The sequence below is a fragment of the Megalops cyprinoides genome, chromosome 5 (genome assembly GCF_013368585.1).
Source record: "Megalops cyprinoides isolate fMegCyp1 chromosome 5, fMegCyp1.pri, whole genome shotgun sequence".
Lineage (NCBI taxonomy): Eukaryota > Metazoa > Chordata > Actinopteri > Elopiformes > Megalopidae > Megalops > Megalops cyprinoides.
The window spans coordinates 5978153-5997467 of NC_050587.1; the positions used below are offsets into that span (position 1 = coordinate 5978153).

Sequence of the window (19315 nt, forward strand, 5' to 3'; positions counted from 1 at the left end):
ATTTCCCCAGATTATTAAACAGCATTTCTCTTTTTGTTTTACGGCCAACTAGTAGGATTTCAGTTTTGTCCTCATTGAAGTTTAAGAAAATTATTGCTCATCCATTTATTTATTGCCAAAAGACAGGTAGTAATGGAGTTTATAGCTGCAGCATCATTTAGTTCAGCAGAGATATACAGTTGCATGTCATCCACATAACTATGGAAACATACATTGTGCTCTCTAGTGATGTCATGCAAGTGGCAGCATGTATAGTAAGAATAATAATGGACCAAGGCAGCTCCCTTGTCCAACCCCAAAATAGATGTCATGTTCCTCAGACACATGATCTCCAAGACTGACGTAAAGCTTTCTCCCTTCGATGTATGTTTTGCACCAGTTAAACATTCAGAAAGACCAACCAATTTTTCAATACTTGATTAGGATATCATGATCAGTCGTATCAAACGCTGCACTTAGGTCTAAGAGGACAAGAATCGAGACCGTATTTTCATCAGAGTTTAGTCTGAGGTCACTGATTATTTTAGTGAGAGCAGTTTCAGTGCTGTGGTATGTTCTAAAGCCTGATTGAAATTCCTCCAGGATATTGTTTTCTTTAAGAAAGGAGTTTATTTGCACTGAAACTATCTTTTCAAGTATCTTACTAATGAATGGAAGATGGGATATTGGCCTATAGCTGGTCAGTGCATTACGATCTAGGCTGGGTTTCTTTAGTAAGAGTTTTACAACAGCTGTTTTGAAGGCATCTGGGAAGATACCTGTTTGAAGAGATGTATTTATAATCTTCAGGACATGACTTGAAACACTGTCGAACACCTGCTTAAAAAATGCTGTAGGTACAGGGTCAATACATGAGGTGGAGGAGTTACACTCAGTGACAGTGCAAAGCTCAGTTAATGTAATACAGGTGAATTTTCCCATGGGTACATCTTTTTTACAGGATTTGCTGAGGTCATTTGTGTTTACATTAGCAGAAATACTGGCTCTAATTGAAGTTATTTTGTTATTGAAGAACAATGCAAGTTCTTCACATTTTGATGCAGAGAACTGTGGAGGGGTGAGGGCAGTGTTACGTATATTAAATTATAGTTTTGTTGTATACTATCAACCCAATGGGTGACCCTTTGTGTACATATCTTAAAGGCACTCTTGATATTGCCCTTCATGATACTGGTCTTCACAAAGATTTAATGTGAGAGGGTAGACAGATATTTATGACATGGAAATGTATGATGATGTATGGCAGCACTCAATTTAGTTTTTCACTTATGACTGCAAGACAAACAATCCCTTTAAAGCAAAGTTGTTTACAAGATACTTTGTGAGAATTTTTTTCTTAATTTATTTTTCAATCAGTGCTGGTATATTACTGCGGGATTGTTATAAACTTCACTGTATGTATCACATTTGCGGTATTATCAGATTAAAAATGTGGATGTGTCATGGAGTTGCGTTACCATGACAACCACAGCATCAGGCAGAGGTCCGTCTGTGTGCAGTGTCTCGATGTTATCTTCGCGGGTATAATCCCACTTCAGCCCCAGGTCAATGAAGCTCCTTGATCTCTCCTCTCCTTTCCCATTCAGGATATACTGTCCTGTCGCTTGGTTCTTGATCACTGAAATCAATAGGTCAATAAATCTGACATCATTAGTCAATTTGTTAGGGGTCCCCTCCCACACACCTGCACAATACTGCTACATTAACTTGATTGCTAAATTGCTTATTATTGATTATTAAACCAACTATTGTGTTTCATTCAGAATAAATAAACTATATACGTGTATTTTTTCTAAGCCTGTACAAGCTCTCATCTCCTTTTGAAAGACAACATCCCAGAAGCAATTAATACCTTTTGTCAAGCAACAATCAATTAGTATTATTAGTAACATGTACTTGTTATAATTTGCCATAAAGTACAATGTTTACATATTAAATGAATATGTGATACTACATATCTGCTGGCAATGGTTGTCTGAAAACCTTCAAAATAATATTTTAATGATGCAGGACCTTTTTTGTTGTTTTATCCCTATTCTTCTATTCACCTATAAAAAACCTTATTTGAGTTTTATCACATCATTGAAGTGAAGGGCTGCAGTTATCTGTATGGTCTGTTTTTTTGAGCATCTCTTGAGGGTTACCCATTTGTCCTTGAAAAGAAACAGAGTGTCAAAGCTGTGTTTGAAATAATACAAAAATTATAGATTTCCTTTTTGTTAATATGGGGCAATTTATAAATGTATTCATAAATACAACTGATTAGTTCTAAGCATCATTAGTTGTTAAATTACTTGAGTAGGGCCTACAATTGATAACTGTTCAACATTTTAATCTTCCAGTCAATAGATTTAATGCAAATATATCAATATATTTTATCTATTTTATCTATTCATTGGCATACAAACATGCTTAACACGCATTTTGCTCAGCAAGGAATTAAATACATCTTAAATTCTTAAAAATAACTCAAGAGATTTTAAATCCAGACCAATGTTCATGAAGCAGCTCAATCAAATATGTGCATTAAGAGCTCATTTAGCACAAAAGCAGAAGATCCACACACAGCGCTGCTCCAGGACCAGGGCTGGAGAACTTCTTTAAGCAGCTGTCTGCAGCTCAACAAATGATACTGAATTGTAATCTGTAAGGTACTCAGTAACATCCTTCATAGCAGTGACATGCATACAAATTAAACTCTGAATACAATATGTAATTACTGATAAACCACATGAACGGATAAAGTTTTATAGTCTGTCTTTGTCAGTCCACTGGCATCTTTTACTTTCAATTACTCAATTACTTTCGCTCTAGACTACCAGCCACTGGATGAAATAATGGAGAAGTAGTTTCTGTTTTAAAATAAACTGAACTTGCTGGTCTGAACATTGTTATTAAAATGCTGACTGCCCAGCATGCAGTAGGAAATACTGTATACGTACAGTACTTTCTGTCTGGCAAGAACAGCATCTGTTTCTTGTGTTACATAGCTAGAATGCCTGCTGGCAAACACTAATCTTGTCAAAAAAAAGCACCATGGCCTTGACGGATGACTGTCCCATGAGATATTCCATTAAGCTGTATAAACCTGTCTCCTATTGGTTGGACTCCTGTCAGCACAGTTTATTTCTGTAACCAGGGCATAAACCCCTGCCTCCATTTTTATTCAGACCTGTCATGGAGGCCACATTCTTCTTTTTCAGTTTGAGCTAAATTTAAATGGTGCTAATGATTAGTATGATGCACTGTTTGCTGTTTGATCAATTGTATTTCACTTGGCTTTCCAATAACTTACGTTCCACTGAAATCACAATTAGACATTCGTAACACTGCAGAAGTGGCTGGGCTGAGGGCAATAGCCATTGGAGTTATTCTGTACATCAGCATTTCATTACTGTGACTGTACTGGTGCTAGTGTATCAGACTGTTGAAACTTGAATATTGTAGCCACATTGTCATGTTGTCTGTTGTCATACTGGTTTTTTCAGGTATGCAATTATAACCATTATACTTTGAGAATGCTATGAACAGTACTCTTTTACTACACTACATGAATGCAATGAAGAATACTCTTGTATTTTACTGCATGAATGCTATGAACAGTGCTGTCATATTACACTACATGACTGTTATGAACAGTACTCTCATAATACACTAAATGAACGCTGTGAAGAATAATCTTGTATTACACTACATGAGTGCTCTGAACAGTACTGTCATTTGACATGTAGATAAATGGTGCATGAATAAATTCTCCCAGGTGCCTTTATCTTGAATCAAGGAACTTTCATCAGAGCACTAAGGAGGATAGAATTATTTTGTAATTTAAGAATGACCTAAATCCTGTTGCCAGAACAACAGCTGTCAAGACCTCAAGGGAGGTCATGTTTCAGTAAGGGCCAGAAGTTTACCTTTTACCATAGAATCAAAAGAGCAGCTACTTCGCCTGGCATTCTGAAATTTGAAGACCATAACAAGCTGACTCTTCTTAAGGTGGAGCACTGTCACATAATTTCACATAATACTCTTTTTTTTAAATTTTTTAAAATTTGAAATGGCCAATTCCCCGAATTTTGGAATGCCCAATTTGTCATCGATGTTCAGTCCCATTGCACAACCCCCACTGCCAGTCCGGGAGAGTGTGGACAAGCACGTGTCCTCCTCCGAGACACGTGATGTCAGCCGCTGCTTCTTTTTGCACTGCGGTCCACAAGCTAAGCTAAGCTAGCACAGAGATGAGTCAGAGGAAGACATTTCATATGCAGCTTTGGCACGTGGACCACAGGCACCTGATTGACCAGTAGGGGTCGCTGTTGCTAATGGGACCGAGGCCCCTGCCGACGTACCCACCCCTATCACCGGCGGATGTGCCAATGTGCTCCGCCTGTGAGCTCCCGGTCACTGTCAGGTAGTGACACGAACCCGGGCCGTGGTGTTCAGTCTACACTCCGAACGAGTGCTTTAACCGACTGAGCCACTCGGGAGCCCCCCACATAGTACTCTTAATTCACTTAATTCTCATAACTCTCTCATACCTGGCTGTCATTGGGACAATTCAATAAAGAAATGTTTCACAAAATGACACTGGTTCTGTTCATTGTTCAGGTGCTAATGTAGCAAGCTTGCTAAATTACAGGGTGATGTCATCAACCTTTTCTCCTTTATGCCTTTCAGCATAATCACTGAGGCGGTCCACGCATCCCTGGCCATGGATTCAATCAGTCCAGATAGGACTGTGCTTTCAGATGGCCAAATTGGCACATAACAGTTTCATTTAGAGAGTATCAATTATGTTGTTGCCACTGTAATACACTAATTTCATCATGAGTCATAGTTCTACCACGACAGTGGAGGAATACAGACTGAAATAAACATCTGTCTTTGCTCTGTTTAAATACCCTCACTCACTTTGAACAAAACAGTTTGGAGACAAACTTCTTCATTCTTTTACGGTACACTTTTAAAAAGTTTAATTACTTTTTAAAGAGAGATAAATATTTGCAAATCAAAATGCCTTTAATCATTTTGCTCATTTTAATATCTCAAAATTGAAATTAAATTGATCAAATAATTTTCTGGCAAGCCATTCAAGCAAAGTTACATTTTTTTTTACTGGCACTTTTTCAACCGATTAAATATTTGGCTCTCTTGAAGTTTTAATTTTTTGGTTCCATGAATGGATAGACTTTAGAGGTGCCTCCATTTAACCTCGCCCTTCTCTGATTTTGCATTTCTGAGTGAAAGTATGAGAATGACCTGAGTATGGACAGGAGTAATGCACGCTTAACACAGCCCTTGTTTGGATATCAAAATACTCAAAGCAGTGAAAAAACGGAACTTGAATGAAAATCAATGGAAAAAAAAAACGTTCCAAAAATATGATTTACCATATGTTCACACATCGCACTGTTAAAAAACTAAGCCCATAGATCTGTTCTATGTCTCTGTGTATTGTCTTCTTCAAAAACTGTCAGCCAATATTTGCTCTATTTCTTTTAAATTTGGCCTTACTTTGAGTGTCAGCATAGATTATATGCAAGCAGAAGTCACCAGCAAATTCCAAACATTCACCTGGCATGACCAATTTAAAACTGTCAAGACAGCGGCCAGGTATCAAATAAATATGACATGTTTGACATGCATTTCAATCTATTTCACTCACTGACAGCTGCCCAGCAGACAGGCACCACAATATGCAGTTTGCTATGTGTTAAACAGCCATGTTTGCAGAAACTATGCCAACGTGAATAAGCTCCGGGTTGTGCAATACCAAATGAAATAACACTCACCCAGTTTATGAGGAGAAGGCTCGTGGTCCTGCACCGTCACATGTCTAGCGGCAGGCGGGATAAGGAACATCTTTAGCAACCCTTTTAGGATGTTAGTATCAGGGAGGAGAGATGGCCAAACAGAAGCATAGGTTACAAAACACATAACAATGTTTTTCTTCAGCTGTGGACATTGATATGAAACATTTGTTTTGAACCTTAATCAGCTGTAGAAGAAAATCTACTCAATCTACTCTTCTTTGTAAATGGTCACACAAGACCGCATAGGAAAATTATCCAGAAATTCTGCTTGCAAAATGGTTGATTTTCTGTCTCATGCACAACAAAACATTGCATTCATTTATGCATATATTTATGTATTTATTTATCTCCATATGTACATTTATGCCACCCTCTTTACTGCATGATTCATGTTTTTTTCAGGGACCAGTTTCCTTTTTAAAATCATGATTAAAAGTTGCCGGATAACAGCTGATGATATGTAAAATAATATCTCACGGTTAAAGTCGTTAAGCCGTTTTTGCCTTCAGGTGCTGGAAAATGACACCTCCTCCAGAAAAATCCCATGTAGCAACATGTGCTAGCCAAGTAAAAGCAATCCCTGACACTGAAACTCAATGAAAGGCCTTGTGTCAGTTTTTGAAAGTTTCACTGTCCTCTGTTTGCTGCTAGCAATGCTCAGACTCAATATGGCATGTATTGTACAGAGTGTTTCCCTTCTCAATGGGAAATGTTTGTTCACTCAGTGAGAAGTGCCACACACAGGCAGCATATGGTACTCGGCTGTACACCGACAGCAACGCACACACTGCTCCAGAGCATCCTGTTGGGTTTGTTTTGGGAGAATACCATAGCTCCATTATACTCATGTGGTTCAGAGCCAGGGAAGTCTGACAAATGTGCATGGTGAGCGGCCATCTGCTGTCATGCATAAATGTGATGCTCTTATTTCACACCAGTGCAGTGTTTATACAGCACTGTGCAGCCAAGGAGCCATCGACAAATACCTGTGATCTCCCTCTATCCCATACCAGCACATCTCCACCTCTGATCCAATTCACCTGTGCAGTGGAACCCACACAGGACCTCTCCTTGTATCTACAGCACACTCTTCGCCTACAGGTGTGTGGGAAAGCAGCTGAACCCTGACGCATATCTGAATATGGCAGGATACACCAGCTTGTGTTTGACCAGATTCTACTGCAGCATCTGTGTGCTCAGGCTATGGCAGGTGCTGATGGCTTCCCTTCACACATTTTGTAACCACAGCCACACATCCAGAAGCATATGTATAGAAGCCACCCTGGAGTTTAGGTAAGTGGAATTACTGTAGATAGCAATACCGTATGTTTTATCATTTCTGAAAATGTTTGGTCATTGATAATGTGTTATTTGCTTCCTACCTGTAATTGCTTTACTGTTATATATGCTACACACCCTTGTAACAATATCAAGTTTTTGTCTCATGTACATTGTATAACTTCTGCAATACTAGGGTTGCAAAACTCCTTTGCCACTGGAGCTGAATCTCATTTCAGCATCTTGTGATCTGGAAAGTACACAAACTGTGTAATATATCATAGGAACTCACACTGCATAATTACAGTCGCAGCTCTCAACAAGGCAAAAGTGGTGACAATACAGGAAGGGAATATAACACTGTCTTAATGTATGTGTATACATTTTCAGCATTTGTGCATTTAAAATAGACATCTAATATTGCTCTAATATTAGCCTTCAACAAAAGCAAAAAATGAGTATACATTTTACCTAAAAAGCCCAACTATCTCATACATTGTATGAAAAGAGTCCTTTGGTATGTTGACTAGTTAATTGTTTGTACTCTGTGTGCTCCTGAAAGCTGTATCTGCATTCTTGCTGGTGCAGTTTAAATGATGTACCTGCTTCAGTCCAGTCTGCAGTTATGAAGGCCATAAACATCAGGTTGTGTGTGGTCAGGATATAATTGAGCAGCACTGATGTCAAACACACAATCCTGCCCCTCTGAAGGACTGCTGGGTTCACACTGCCAAGCTCATTACTTTCAGCTCCCATTGGCTATCATCAAGAGTGCTCATCGCAAGATCACCTTACAGCACATCTCACATTTTGCAGTTATGCAATGTTGGGGACAAAACATTTCTGACATGCTCTGATATGCCAATTATTATTATTGCTCAGAAAGGCAATTATCAGGCCGCTGCCTAACCCCCTCATAGTGACTACCCAGAGATATGCTGATCCTGGGCAATCAGTGTTCCCCCTGATCCCAAACAGCAGTTTGGAAAGTGGGGGGGTGGTGGGGGAGTCATGGCCAGACTGGGAAGGCTCTGCATTAGACAGGAATAAGCAAAAGAGGTTTGAAAAAATGTGTATTCTGGATAGCTTTTTAACCAAAACACAACATAAACCTGCTCACAAGTATCTTTGTACAGTATTACATTCTCTGTAAGACATACTCTATGGAACATGTATGGAACCTGAGTGATACGATGACAAATGTTGGATGAGAACACGCTGTGGGAAGTAGAGAAGACAGCCGTGTAATGAAACCTCTACTGTGAGCAAAACTACTCTCCAGTGCTGTACTCTGACAGAGAGGAAATGTACACTGCAGTGAGCAATGCATTACAAAGGAAAAGACATGAACAAAATCTTTGTTGAGAACATACAGAGAAAAACTTGACAGAAACAGGCAGGGGAAATGGATGAATCACTAAGAGCAGACAGAACACACTAAGTGACCTTTTAAGCTTACGTGGGTGCTTATTAGCTGCTGAGAAGGCAGAGATTGAGATGGAGTCTTCCTGGTAGGACTTCCGCTAATTTTCCCATTTCCAGCGATGAGAAAGCTCATTGCTTTCAGAGAGAAAGTCCTTCCTGCCTTTCCACTAAATGAAGGTGATTAATTTGTTTATTTAAAGAGCTCTTCAGGCTAGTGGTTTAATTATTTGAGAGAAACCGAAAACTTTGCCTCAGTTAGCCAGAGATAACCTTTCCCTTTCGCCATAAAAGGTCATCCTTTAATGATGTTCATATAGTGGCAGGAAGTGACGGTGGTGACGCAGCAGCCACCGTGTCATTTCCTTTTGATTTGGCCCCTCGCACCGGCGCTCACAGACGCTCCTGGCCACAGAGGTACACAGGACCTGAGAGGTGATTAACCATCCTGACAAGAATTAATGAGCTCACCTCACAGCAATTGTTTTAAGTCAAACACACGGCTTGAGGCCTGGCAGAACATTTTAGACAACAGCTCCGGGGGTTCTCAAATTAGACCTGGGCGGATGGAATGCAGTGTCTGCGATAGTTACAGATAGTGAATTCCCTGCATCTCCTTTATCACAACAATGTCAAATCAGCAGGATAGACCCACCACTCTCCCTCTGCCCTTCACACACTGCTCTGATGTGAGACTCTCTCTCTATCTGGCCCACGCTCATTGAGCTGCAGATCCAGCAATAATGAAATATTATTTAGCCTTGCTTCCATTGGAATACCAAGGCATGGCTACCTCCAAAGCTCAGGTTTCCACTAATTGCACATTTAGTACACCTGAAGGTATCTGAAATATGCAGGTATAGTATAATATATATTTCTGTAATCTCAGCCAGCTTCTGCAAATGTCAAGCTGTTTCTCTCTGCATTTTTTAGGTATCTTTAAAAAACGTTTCAATTCTCTATTAATTATAAAGAGACAATTCTTTCTAAAATGATTAATGCTTGCTAAATGTACCCCGCCCCTCCCAAAAACACAATTATTGCTCACTGTTATTATTATTTTAAAAAAATTTCAGTAGGGACTGACTTCCCAATTATACCGCACCCCTGACAAAATGGGGATACTACTGTTCTGAGGTTTTATTATGTGTATCTGTCAATGGCTGCGCAGAAAAACTATAACTCTGAATTACTCTGATCCCACGAAAATAGGCATAAGAACACTATTGCCTTATATATATATATATGAAATATCACAATCATCTCCATTTGAGACACATTTCAAACATTCCATTTGTGATATGAGACAAATGTAAGGCTCACATCTTATCTTTTTTGGCTCACTAGTGCAGAAATTGTGATTGATGATGTTACGAAATGTCTCAGTTAAAAGTTAGAACAGACTCCTACCGATTTAAGAGACACATGGCAGAAAAAGGCAATCTTAATGGATTTTTTTTTTTTCCTTGACTCAATGCCTAGTGTTAAGGGCCATGTCCTTTGTTCGGACCACTTAGAGTGGTATTGCAGATCTGTATACTGTTTTTTGATTCATATGCCCACTAATTTTTTAACATTTCTGAAAAATTATGCTAACATGATAACATTTTGAGTGACAGTTGCAGCTTCATAACTGCAAGACTCAGACAAAGGAACAACCATTTCTGCTGTTTTCAACCAACAGTTGTCTTGTTAGCTACATCTGCTGCATACCTGACTCCACTGAACAGTACTGAACAAAAAAGGCTGATAACATTGTGCATATTTCATGTGTGGTATGCTTGAAACTGCATGTACAATCTCTGTTTTGCCTAGATTGCCAGTAGACCTGTGGTGTTGGTCTATATTAGCTAGTGTTTCAGGAGAAAATGTATGTATGCTAGATAGCTAGCTTAAAAAGTTGAGAAGCATGCTAGCAAGGTCACCAGATGTCAGTTATTGACCATGATTTCAATTATCATTGCTGGCTAGCTAGCTTAGTTTCTGAATAAATCAAGTAGTCATTGCTAGGTAGTTTTTTTGCTACATTTAACACAGTTAACACAGTTGTCATATCTAAATTGTTCATTGTGACAAAACAATCCAGGATCAAAAATGTACAGCATTTATGATGATTTTTACTTCCCGACAACCATGTGTGAACAATGAGAGGATAAAGGACACTAAAAAGTGAAACATATCAAATATCACTTAAAGCCCAACATAGTAAACTAAATATTACCAAAATGGAATGGATCACACAAGCCAAGCAAAAGGAAATGAGGTGTACATGGAAAAATAAATAACAAGAGTAAACTGTTTTCATAAAGTATTTCACCATCAATACCAAACTTTTTTGTTTGTCAGATGTGTTCAAATTTTCTGAATTTTAGATCACTTTATGGTGTTCCTGAAGTGTGTGGTTCAGTGTGAAAAACTGCAGAGAGCATCATGTAGAGAGCATTTTGATGGAATGGCACTCTCTCATGCCATTTATCTGCCTAATTTATTCAGCCTGCTTTACCAGGCCTTGGGAAATAAATGAGATATCACTATTTCTGCCTGCCTGGGGCCCATACTATTGGCAGTGGGTGACAGGAACAAACAAACAACCAGAGACAGAATACTACCCCCTAGGCTAATTCTCATGGCTGCCCACATTGTTTATGTGTGACTGAGAGAGAGAGAGAGAGAGAGAGAGTGTGTGTGTGTGTGTGTGTGTGTGTGTGTGTGTGTGTGTGTGTGTGTAGTGTATGTGAATATTCAGCATTTCTGGGAATTCAAAGTTGCATTACCATGCAACATTGCCCTCCACTGGCCCACAACTGTGTACTGGCCCACAACTGTGTACACTACTGTATAATACTGTGTATTACTACTGTATATATGTTTAACTGTGCACACTACTGTATGATACTACTGTATATATGTTTAATGATACAGACAATATTCTGTTCACTAACTACTGAATAATTCCAAATGAACATTTGTAAGAGGAACAACAGAAAATGCTATATTTATTCTACAAAATATTGGGTTTATTTTTTCCTGTTAAATATCTAGGTGATTTAAATAAAGTCAGGCTTCTACACAATCAATTATCCACATCATGGACCTCTTTGTCCCTTATATTCTTATTGTAATGCTACAGGGTTTTTGTTATTAATGCAAAGTCCCCAGGGAAATTCCCTCTTGCATAACCACGTTTATCACACTGCTGGCAAAGGACCACAAGGCCAGTGCCTGCTGGGAACTCATAGGTTTTTAAAGGCCACAAATAAATCAATTTTCATTGTTACAAAAACAAAAAATGCCTAAGTACAAATGACACTCTGCATTTCCTTTTAGACACATACCCATCTTGTTAGGGAGCAATGGATGAACTCTCACTGACCCAGAGACTGTGAGCTCAAATGAACAATTACTGTGTTGTGGATGGAGAGAGGAGGATATTTGAGGCTGAATTTGGGTTCAGTGTACAAGTGCACTAATTTGCCCAGTGAATTCCACCGAGGTAAATATGTTTAAGGATATTAGAGAGGCACTGTGTTAATATATAGTATATTTGTCAGGGCTCCGCCCCCCTAGCTGTGGTGTTTTTGTTTTTCCCTGTCCATGTGCTTTTTGTTTTTCCTTGTGTTCCAGCCCCGCCCCGCTCCCCGCCGGGTCCCCGCCCACCTGATTGCCCCATTACCTTCACCTGCCTGCCTGCCCACCTGCATCCCATCTCCTCATCAGCCCAGCCCTATTTCTACCCTGCTTGTTCCTGTCTTGTTTGCCAGCTTGTCTCAGCGTTTTCGTACCTGTTTCGTTCCCGCAGTTTTTTGGATTTCCGAATTCTCCGTGCCTGACTCTGCCTGCCCTTCGTCTTCGTTTTCTGCCTGCCGTTTTGTCCCATTGCCTGATCGTTTGCCTGCCCGGTTCCTGATCCTGCCTGTTTCTGTTATCGACCCTGTTTTTGTCCACGGACTGCCTTCCGGTTTTCGACCCTGCCTGCTTTTGTTTCGCAACTTTCCTGCCATCATTAATAAACCCGCCTGCAACCTGAAGCTCTCTTGGTCTGCGACTGAGTCCCTGCCTGAGCCCTTACAATATTGTATACCTTGAGCAAGACTACATGACTGCTGTATTTCTAAGGTTGTGTGTTTTTTTTTTTTTTTTTTTTTTTTTAACTTGTCCAATGATTTTCTCTCCTTTTTTTCTGTGAATTAGGAATTCCTAATCGTATCACAGATATGCGGCTCATCGCTACAACCCCTACTAACAAACTGGCAGAGTGCAGACAAACGTGCTCTCCTCTGAAACATGTGATGCCAAGCACCACTTCTTTTTGTACTTTAGACCCCATGCCAAGCCTGCACAGGCATGAGCCGGAGGAAGACATTTCATGCACAGCTTTGAACTCTGGGTGTATGACTGACCAATGCGGGTCACTGGTGATGAGATGGTCTACCCACCCATCCCAGTTCCTGGCAGAATGAAGCCAGTTTGTTCCACCTCTGTGGGGTCCTGGTCATCAACATCTGATCAAATTCAGGCCACAGCGCTCAGTTTGTGTTCAAAGCAAACACTTTTACCACTTAGCTACTCAGAAGACCCTGTATTTTCATGTTTTTATTTAAGGTTTGATTTGTTCTGCGACCATCCAATTTAGGGAAAAATCCCAAAACCTTCACCCTTCTCCTAAACACTACAAATCTGCTAATAATAATAATAATGTAACTTTATTTGCTACAGCAAATTCCCACCCCTAAACATAAAACAGGAACAGCAATTCATAATGGTAGCATACATAAGGTCAGACACTCAATTTTTCAGATTTATCAAAAATGGTATCCAAGCAATTGTTTTTCACCAGAACAAATTATTTAGACAAAAACTTGCAAATGTCCTGACAAATGCTGACAAACTCCTAGCGAGGGAAGGAGCCAGGGAACACTCTGTGGTGTATAACCAGAGAGGATGTCCTGCATTGTTCTCATGGGTGCAAAATGTGTGCCAGGACTGCTTCCATCTGCAGTTTCAAAATGACAGCAATGCTGTTTGAGTGGGTGCAATTTCTTTCAAGTGTAAGCATGTCATTGGAACTGCCTTCTTCACTCAGAATTACCGTCACTCTTGCTCATTACTGTAGTGAATGGAGATTTTGCTCATCCTCGGAGCAGAGTGGATCTTGTCAGATTCTGAGTGAGCTACATATTCATTCAAAAACCAAAAAGCTGTGAACAGACTGTAGCCAGCCAGTAGCAAATGCTCTATATAAAAACCATACTCCACCTTCATATTCTCACGGGAGCAGAGAGGTGCTGTCTGTGAGTCTACTGACGCACAAGAGCGAAAAACTGCTCTGAAATAACAATATGGAGAAGATGGGTATATTTTTTCATCTATAATCAAATGTGCAACAAAAATAAGGCCCTCATTATTTTTACTGGACTGTCGCCCCATGCAGAGGCAGGGCAAAATCTCCATTTCCCACTGTAATGAGGCTGACAAGGAGAGAATCCAACTGATGCAGCCTGCTCAAAAGATGTGCTCAAAGAACACTTAAAACACTTAGAACACTTAAAGAGGCAGCCTCACACAACCATAGCAAACACTATTCAAGGAGAAAACCTAACCAGTGTATATGGATGAGAATATCTTGTCTTTCTGTGTCATATCCAAATGCTGAGAGGTGTCAGGGTGCCAGACATGTACAGTACAAGCAAACGGCTTTACTTTACGTTAACTGAAATCACCACAGTGTACTTAGAATGGAGGGAAATGCAGGAACAGTGCTTCATCTGGCCCATTCTTTACTGTAGATTATGAAACCTGATGCTGACTAGGAATGACATTTCTAAGGTTGAGCAGTTGGGACTCACCCAGATGTCTTTATCGGTTGTTGAGGACAGCAAATTTCATTAGTATTTGGGAAAAATGAATGAAGTTTAAGTTATCTAGCTAGACAGCTAAGAGAAAAATGGCTTTACATAAACTGACCCACCAATTGGCTTGTTGGCATAACCCAGAAATGGTATGTTGAAAGTATCTGTGAATAGCAAATATAAATCAGGGATTTAAACCTCTTAAACCTTGCTACCTGTTGTGGGCTATCAAAACAAGTTATGTTGGTAAATCAGACATAATAATAAACGTATCTGAGATCTGTTTTTTGTGGCCTGTTGCGGTTACACAGTATTGTTACATTGGTATTATTTCTAATGTTTTGGTTAGAAGCTTAGATAGCCAGTTAGCTGGCTAGCTTTCATACAAAACCAAGATGGCTGCGATCTCTTCTCAGCCAAGGGCAGAAAGAAACATGCAAAGTAATTTGGCTGAATATGAAGAGAGAGCAATGGTGAGATACATAAACCTTAATATGTTTTTATAAACATAAAAATTAATATGAGGAAGAAGAAGACAAAAGGACGAACAGAAGTGAAGATGGTGCAAGTTTGGCCGTTTATTGTGTAGTCATTAGACTGTACCCATGCATTCTGTGTGTTAGATGCTACACACGTTAATGTGTGCAGACCTCAGAATAATTGTGGTTATTTCTATACCCCAAATAGGGCCCAACTCCTGGTGCTGTACAGGTGGGGGCTATGCCACGCTAACCTGTAACTCAGTGGGTGGTGTAACTGACATCCAAGTAGAACCTCTTTTAATGGAATGTCAGTTTGCCCTGTTTCCTAGAGATATATATTCAACATAATGCAACTTGAAGTGCTTTAACGGGTCTGTCACAATTAGCATACTCGGTAATGCAGCTGCGTTTCCGTACAAAAAATTGGATTATGTCCCATCCATGAAGAAAGCGTGCTAAAATGTGCAGAGAATCTGCATGCTGTTGAAATGGGATTATGTACATGGCATTGGTGACAGTTATTCAAAGCCCATAATAAAGCTGTCTTCATCCTGTCCCATTTCCCCATGCGTGTGATTTTACTCAAAGACATAATTAGCCATCTCGGTAAATCAACATCAGTGACATGAATAAATTAAAAGTATCTGACGTGGGCCCTCTTCCCTCTCCCGCACTGTGTAACATGCGTAACGACCATTTTCCCTGACATGTCAAAAGACACAGCACCACCAATCTGAGCGTCATGGTCTGCCACATATTTAATGAGCAGCCATTTTTCATCTGAGCTCGAGGGGTGGGGAGGTAGTGAGGGGTATTCCCAGCAAAGTGCTGGGTGGGAAATCATTCCAAATATTGCTGTATGACAGCTGCATTCATCCTGAGAGGCCTGCCCCACTGAAGAGACCTGGGGAGCTACGGGGTGGGGGGTCGTGAAGCGCACAGTATTTTACAAATGAGTGTAACAACGCATGAAGCAATAATAGCAAAGAATATATTAATTATAAATCAAATAAGATTCATAACTCATTAATCTGTGTATTCCATGCATGTAGTAGCCAGGCAAAAGTTCACAGGCATAAGCTAACTGGCTACTGTTACCGACTGAAGTCAGACTCTTTGAAAGGAGTAAAAGCTCACTGAGCAAACTGACATGACCTGCTCAAAGGGAGAGGACCTCCTTGGAGCAGCATTGAATGGCTACATTGAAGTTTTTCACTGTAGTAGAGTTTATCAGCAGGAGAAGTCCTTGTGGGCTGTTAGACTCTGCTTAATGCTGCTGCCTGTAAGTGCACTCAGGTCATGCATTTCTAAAAATGTTGGAAATCACAAAGAGGACAGTGCACATCCATGGCTGAACTAGATTCAGTGCAGTATACTGAACCCTGACCCTGGTAATTAATTAAAGAATGCTGGCTTTTTCTGTCATTAATATTGATTATGGAGTGTCTATAGTCAGATAACAATTGATAAACCTGAAAAGGATGAGATCAGTAATTCACAAGATATCAGGCCATGGCTAAATGCTCAGTAATGGAAAATAAAGAGATGTGATGGTGCTTAATAATGGACAACAGAAAAGGAAATATTGAATGAGATGGCCTTTACAAAACCTTGCTCCTCATATATAGTTTATGGACATTGTTATTCTGCAGTGGAAATGAGGTTTGTTCTTAAACGAGACCTACCAGCTTTCCTGGGAGTGCGGGTGAATGTTCCTTTGACAGTTCTACAGTGAGAGTTGTCTCCTCCACACACTCCACACTTATCTTCCACCTTGTTTGAACCAATTTCTCTGTCACAGCCTACTTTCTGTGTGAAAGGAAAAGGGGGAGAGAGAAAAACCAAGTCATTCATTCCTTTCTTCAGAAGTACATAATCTCTGCAGGGTGTCACTGATATTCTCCCTGAGAGTGTAGATATGCCATTTTTCCCAAACCATCCTGATGTGAAAATACATCCACCAGAAAGCTCTGTTAATGAAAACCAGGCTTTTAACACTTTAAGCTGCCTTTTTGCATCCACTCCTTTTTTTTCCTTTGAGTGTTGCCTTCAGGAGAAACTGCAGGTGCCTGGCTTGTCAGTCTAAGCCACAGTTAATAAATGTACAGCTGGTGATTGCATTTTCATTGGCTTGTTTCTATATCCAGTAATAATAATAATGACTTAAGCAACCCATTAAGGTTTCGCCACTTTTGAGTTGGAACCTCTAAGCTATATTCCATGATATCTGAAAGCCTGTTCCTTATGCAGTTCTTTGAGGTCACTGTCTTATATTACACAATTGTGAATCTTGTGAAAAATAAAGATAATGATGGAATATGGCAGTAAGAGGTTGATCAGGACAGTGTGTGAGGTGCTCCATCTTTCCTTTGCACCATCTTTTCTTTTGTTTCTAATCATGCATAAATGTATGTAGTAGCTTGCTGCCTTTTGCTTACCAGACACTCCCCCCGTACACAGATGCTGTAGTTATCCTTATAGGAACATTGTGTTCCATCGTACACCAATTGCTTCATGTAAGCCACACCCCTGGTTGCTTTTGATTGGCAGTACAGGTGACATCTTTTATTTGCTGGAAAAATTACATTACAGGAAACATGTTTTACATAACACATTTGTATCACCGAAGCTCTGATTTATCTCATTTGTAAGATATTTGAACTTTCCTTAAAAAGTACACATCTGTCCTGGTACTTTGGTGGTAGTATGACACAATGAAACCCAGATGAATGTACTAAATACTGATTACTCTCTTGTAAAGACCACTGACAGCCTTTATTGGCACTTTGTATTGCAGTTCCAACTCACATCTCACATATTTATTGGCTTTAAGAAACACTTAAACCTCCAGTTCCAATTAGACACACATTAAATGATCATTTTTTAGAAAACGTTTGCAGAGCACAACTCTGTCAATGTGATCTTTTTTTTTGATAAATAAAACTGCACATTTTTTAAATTCTGCTCCTTACCTATAAAGCACTAAACAAGATGGCACCATCCATCACACCTGAGCAAGTTCATTACCCCTGTAATCCCCCTGGACCCCTGGAGTCTGGGAGCCCAGGTTAAACAGGCTGTAGCACCCCAAAACTACTAGATGGTTTGCATCATCATGTGCAAACACCAGAAGCTCTCAGTATTTAACTCCAGACTTAAAACTAGCATGTTAAATCGGTGTCAGGGTTAAAACCCCTCCTCCCTGTGGGAGACACCTCATTTACACATAGCCACATGTGTTTCCCTGAGGTTCCCTCAGGTCACTTTGGTATGGGCTGGATTTAGACAATTTACAGCTATAATTCATGGTCAATGAACTGCTTATAACATGTGGGCCTATAGGCTCCCTTGAAAGGAAGATCCACCCAAGGTCAGCACAGAGCTCATTAAAAATAATTGCATGCCTCCCGTAACCCTACTGTCCTCTGCACTATTGCAAAGATCCCTGTTCTGCACTGACTCCTGTGTCTGCTCTGCTCCCCCAGTTCATCTGTTATTAACTGGCAGCTCTGCCAAATAGTGTGCTTTAATTAAAATTATTTCTTCTTTGTTAGAATAATTATTCTTACCCTCCCAAACAGAGTAAGTAGACTTACTCTTTTATCATTAGGTGTCACTAGGAGATCAAAAGAAAATGTTTCACTTTTTGCCTGTCAGTGTTGAGGCATTGTTTGCAGTTTTTCATCTACACAAGAGCAATTCATTAATTCATTTAATTAATATTATTGACATAATGTAATGAATACACTATTCTGATATATGTAAGGTGTTCTTGTGGAACTTTTTATATGGAATGCACTCTCTAAAGCTATGCAACAATTCTTGTAGCAGCTAAATCCAATTTGATTGACCGATCTGTCTGAATGCTTGACGTGTAGTTATGCAACCATATTTATATGGATTTAACACAGCCAGTCGTCACTGACTGCCCCTCTCTGTGGCCACAAGGAGTGGAAACAAAAATATTTTCACAAATCACTGACATCACATTTGAATTTCATGTACCGTTCACCAAACAGTACAAATGCATGAATATATGCAATATGCCAGGACATATGCTGTATTCCTACAGTGCATTTATGTCAATCGAAAGATCCAAGGGTCACATTATAAATCCTGCCCGCTGTGCAAGACTCAGCAGTGTAGGGCCACTTTTAAAGGCCATCAAAGTGTGAAACAGAGAATTTCAAGCTCTGGTGGCTTCCAGAGGGGCACAGGACAGCCCCCTGCCAGCTAATGGGCCACCACACAGGGCGTTCAGACGAGCAAGTCCAGCTCCAGGTGGGAACAGATCCCCGAGTGGCAGCAGTAAGAATGGAGGGCAGGTGCGAGGCAGAATTGCACAGGGCAGCCCTCAGCTTAAGCACTCAGACAGCTCTTTCTGCCCATCACCACCCATGCTTGACGTGACCCTAGCCGCGTGGGGGCGTGCATCATTGATAGGTCCTGATTGGCCCGCGGGCCCTCAGCTCCT

The 19315-nt window shown here is 40.1% G+C and overlaps 1 protein-coding gene across 1 annotated transcript in view; it reads right to left on the minus strand.

Annotated features, from left to right (window-relative positions):
- Positions 1 to 19315, minus strand: part of LOC118777606 (A disintegrin and metalloproteinase with thrombospondin motifs 3-like) — a 76677-nt gene that overhangs the window by 14875 nt on the left and 42487 nt on the right. The window contains exons 16-19 of the mRNA XM_036528703.1: positions 17280 to 17413; positions 16527 to 16650; positions 5790 to 5870; positions 1458 to 1618 (exon numbers count right to left, since the gene is read on the minus strand). Coding sequence (XP_036384596.1) covers positions 1458 to 1618; positions 5790 to 5870; positions 16527 to 16650; positions 17280 to 17413 — 500 coding nt within the window. The remainder of the gene's footprint in view (positions 1 to 1457; positions 1619 to 5789; positions 5871 to 16526; positions 16651 to 17279; positions 17414 to 19315) is intronic.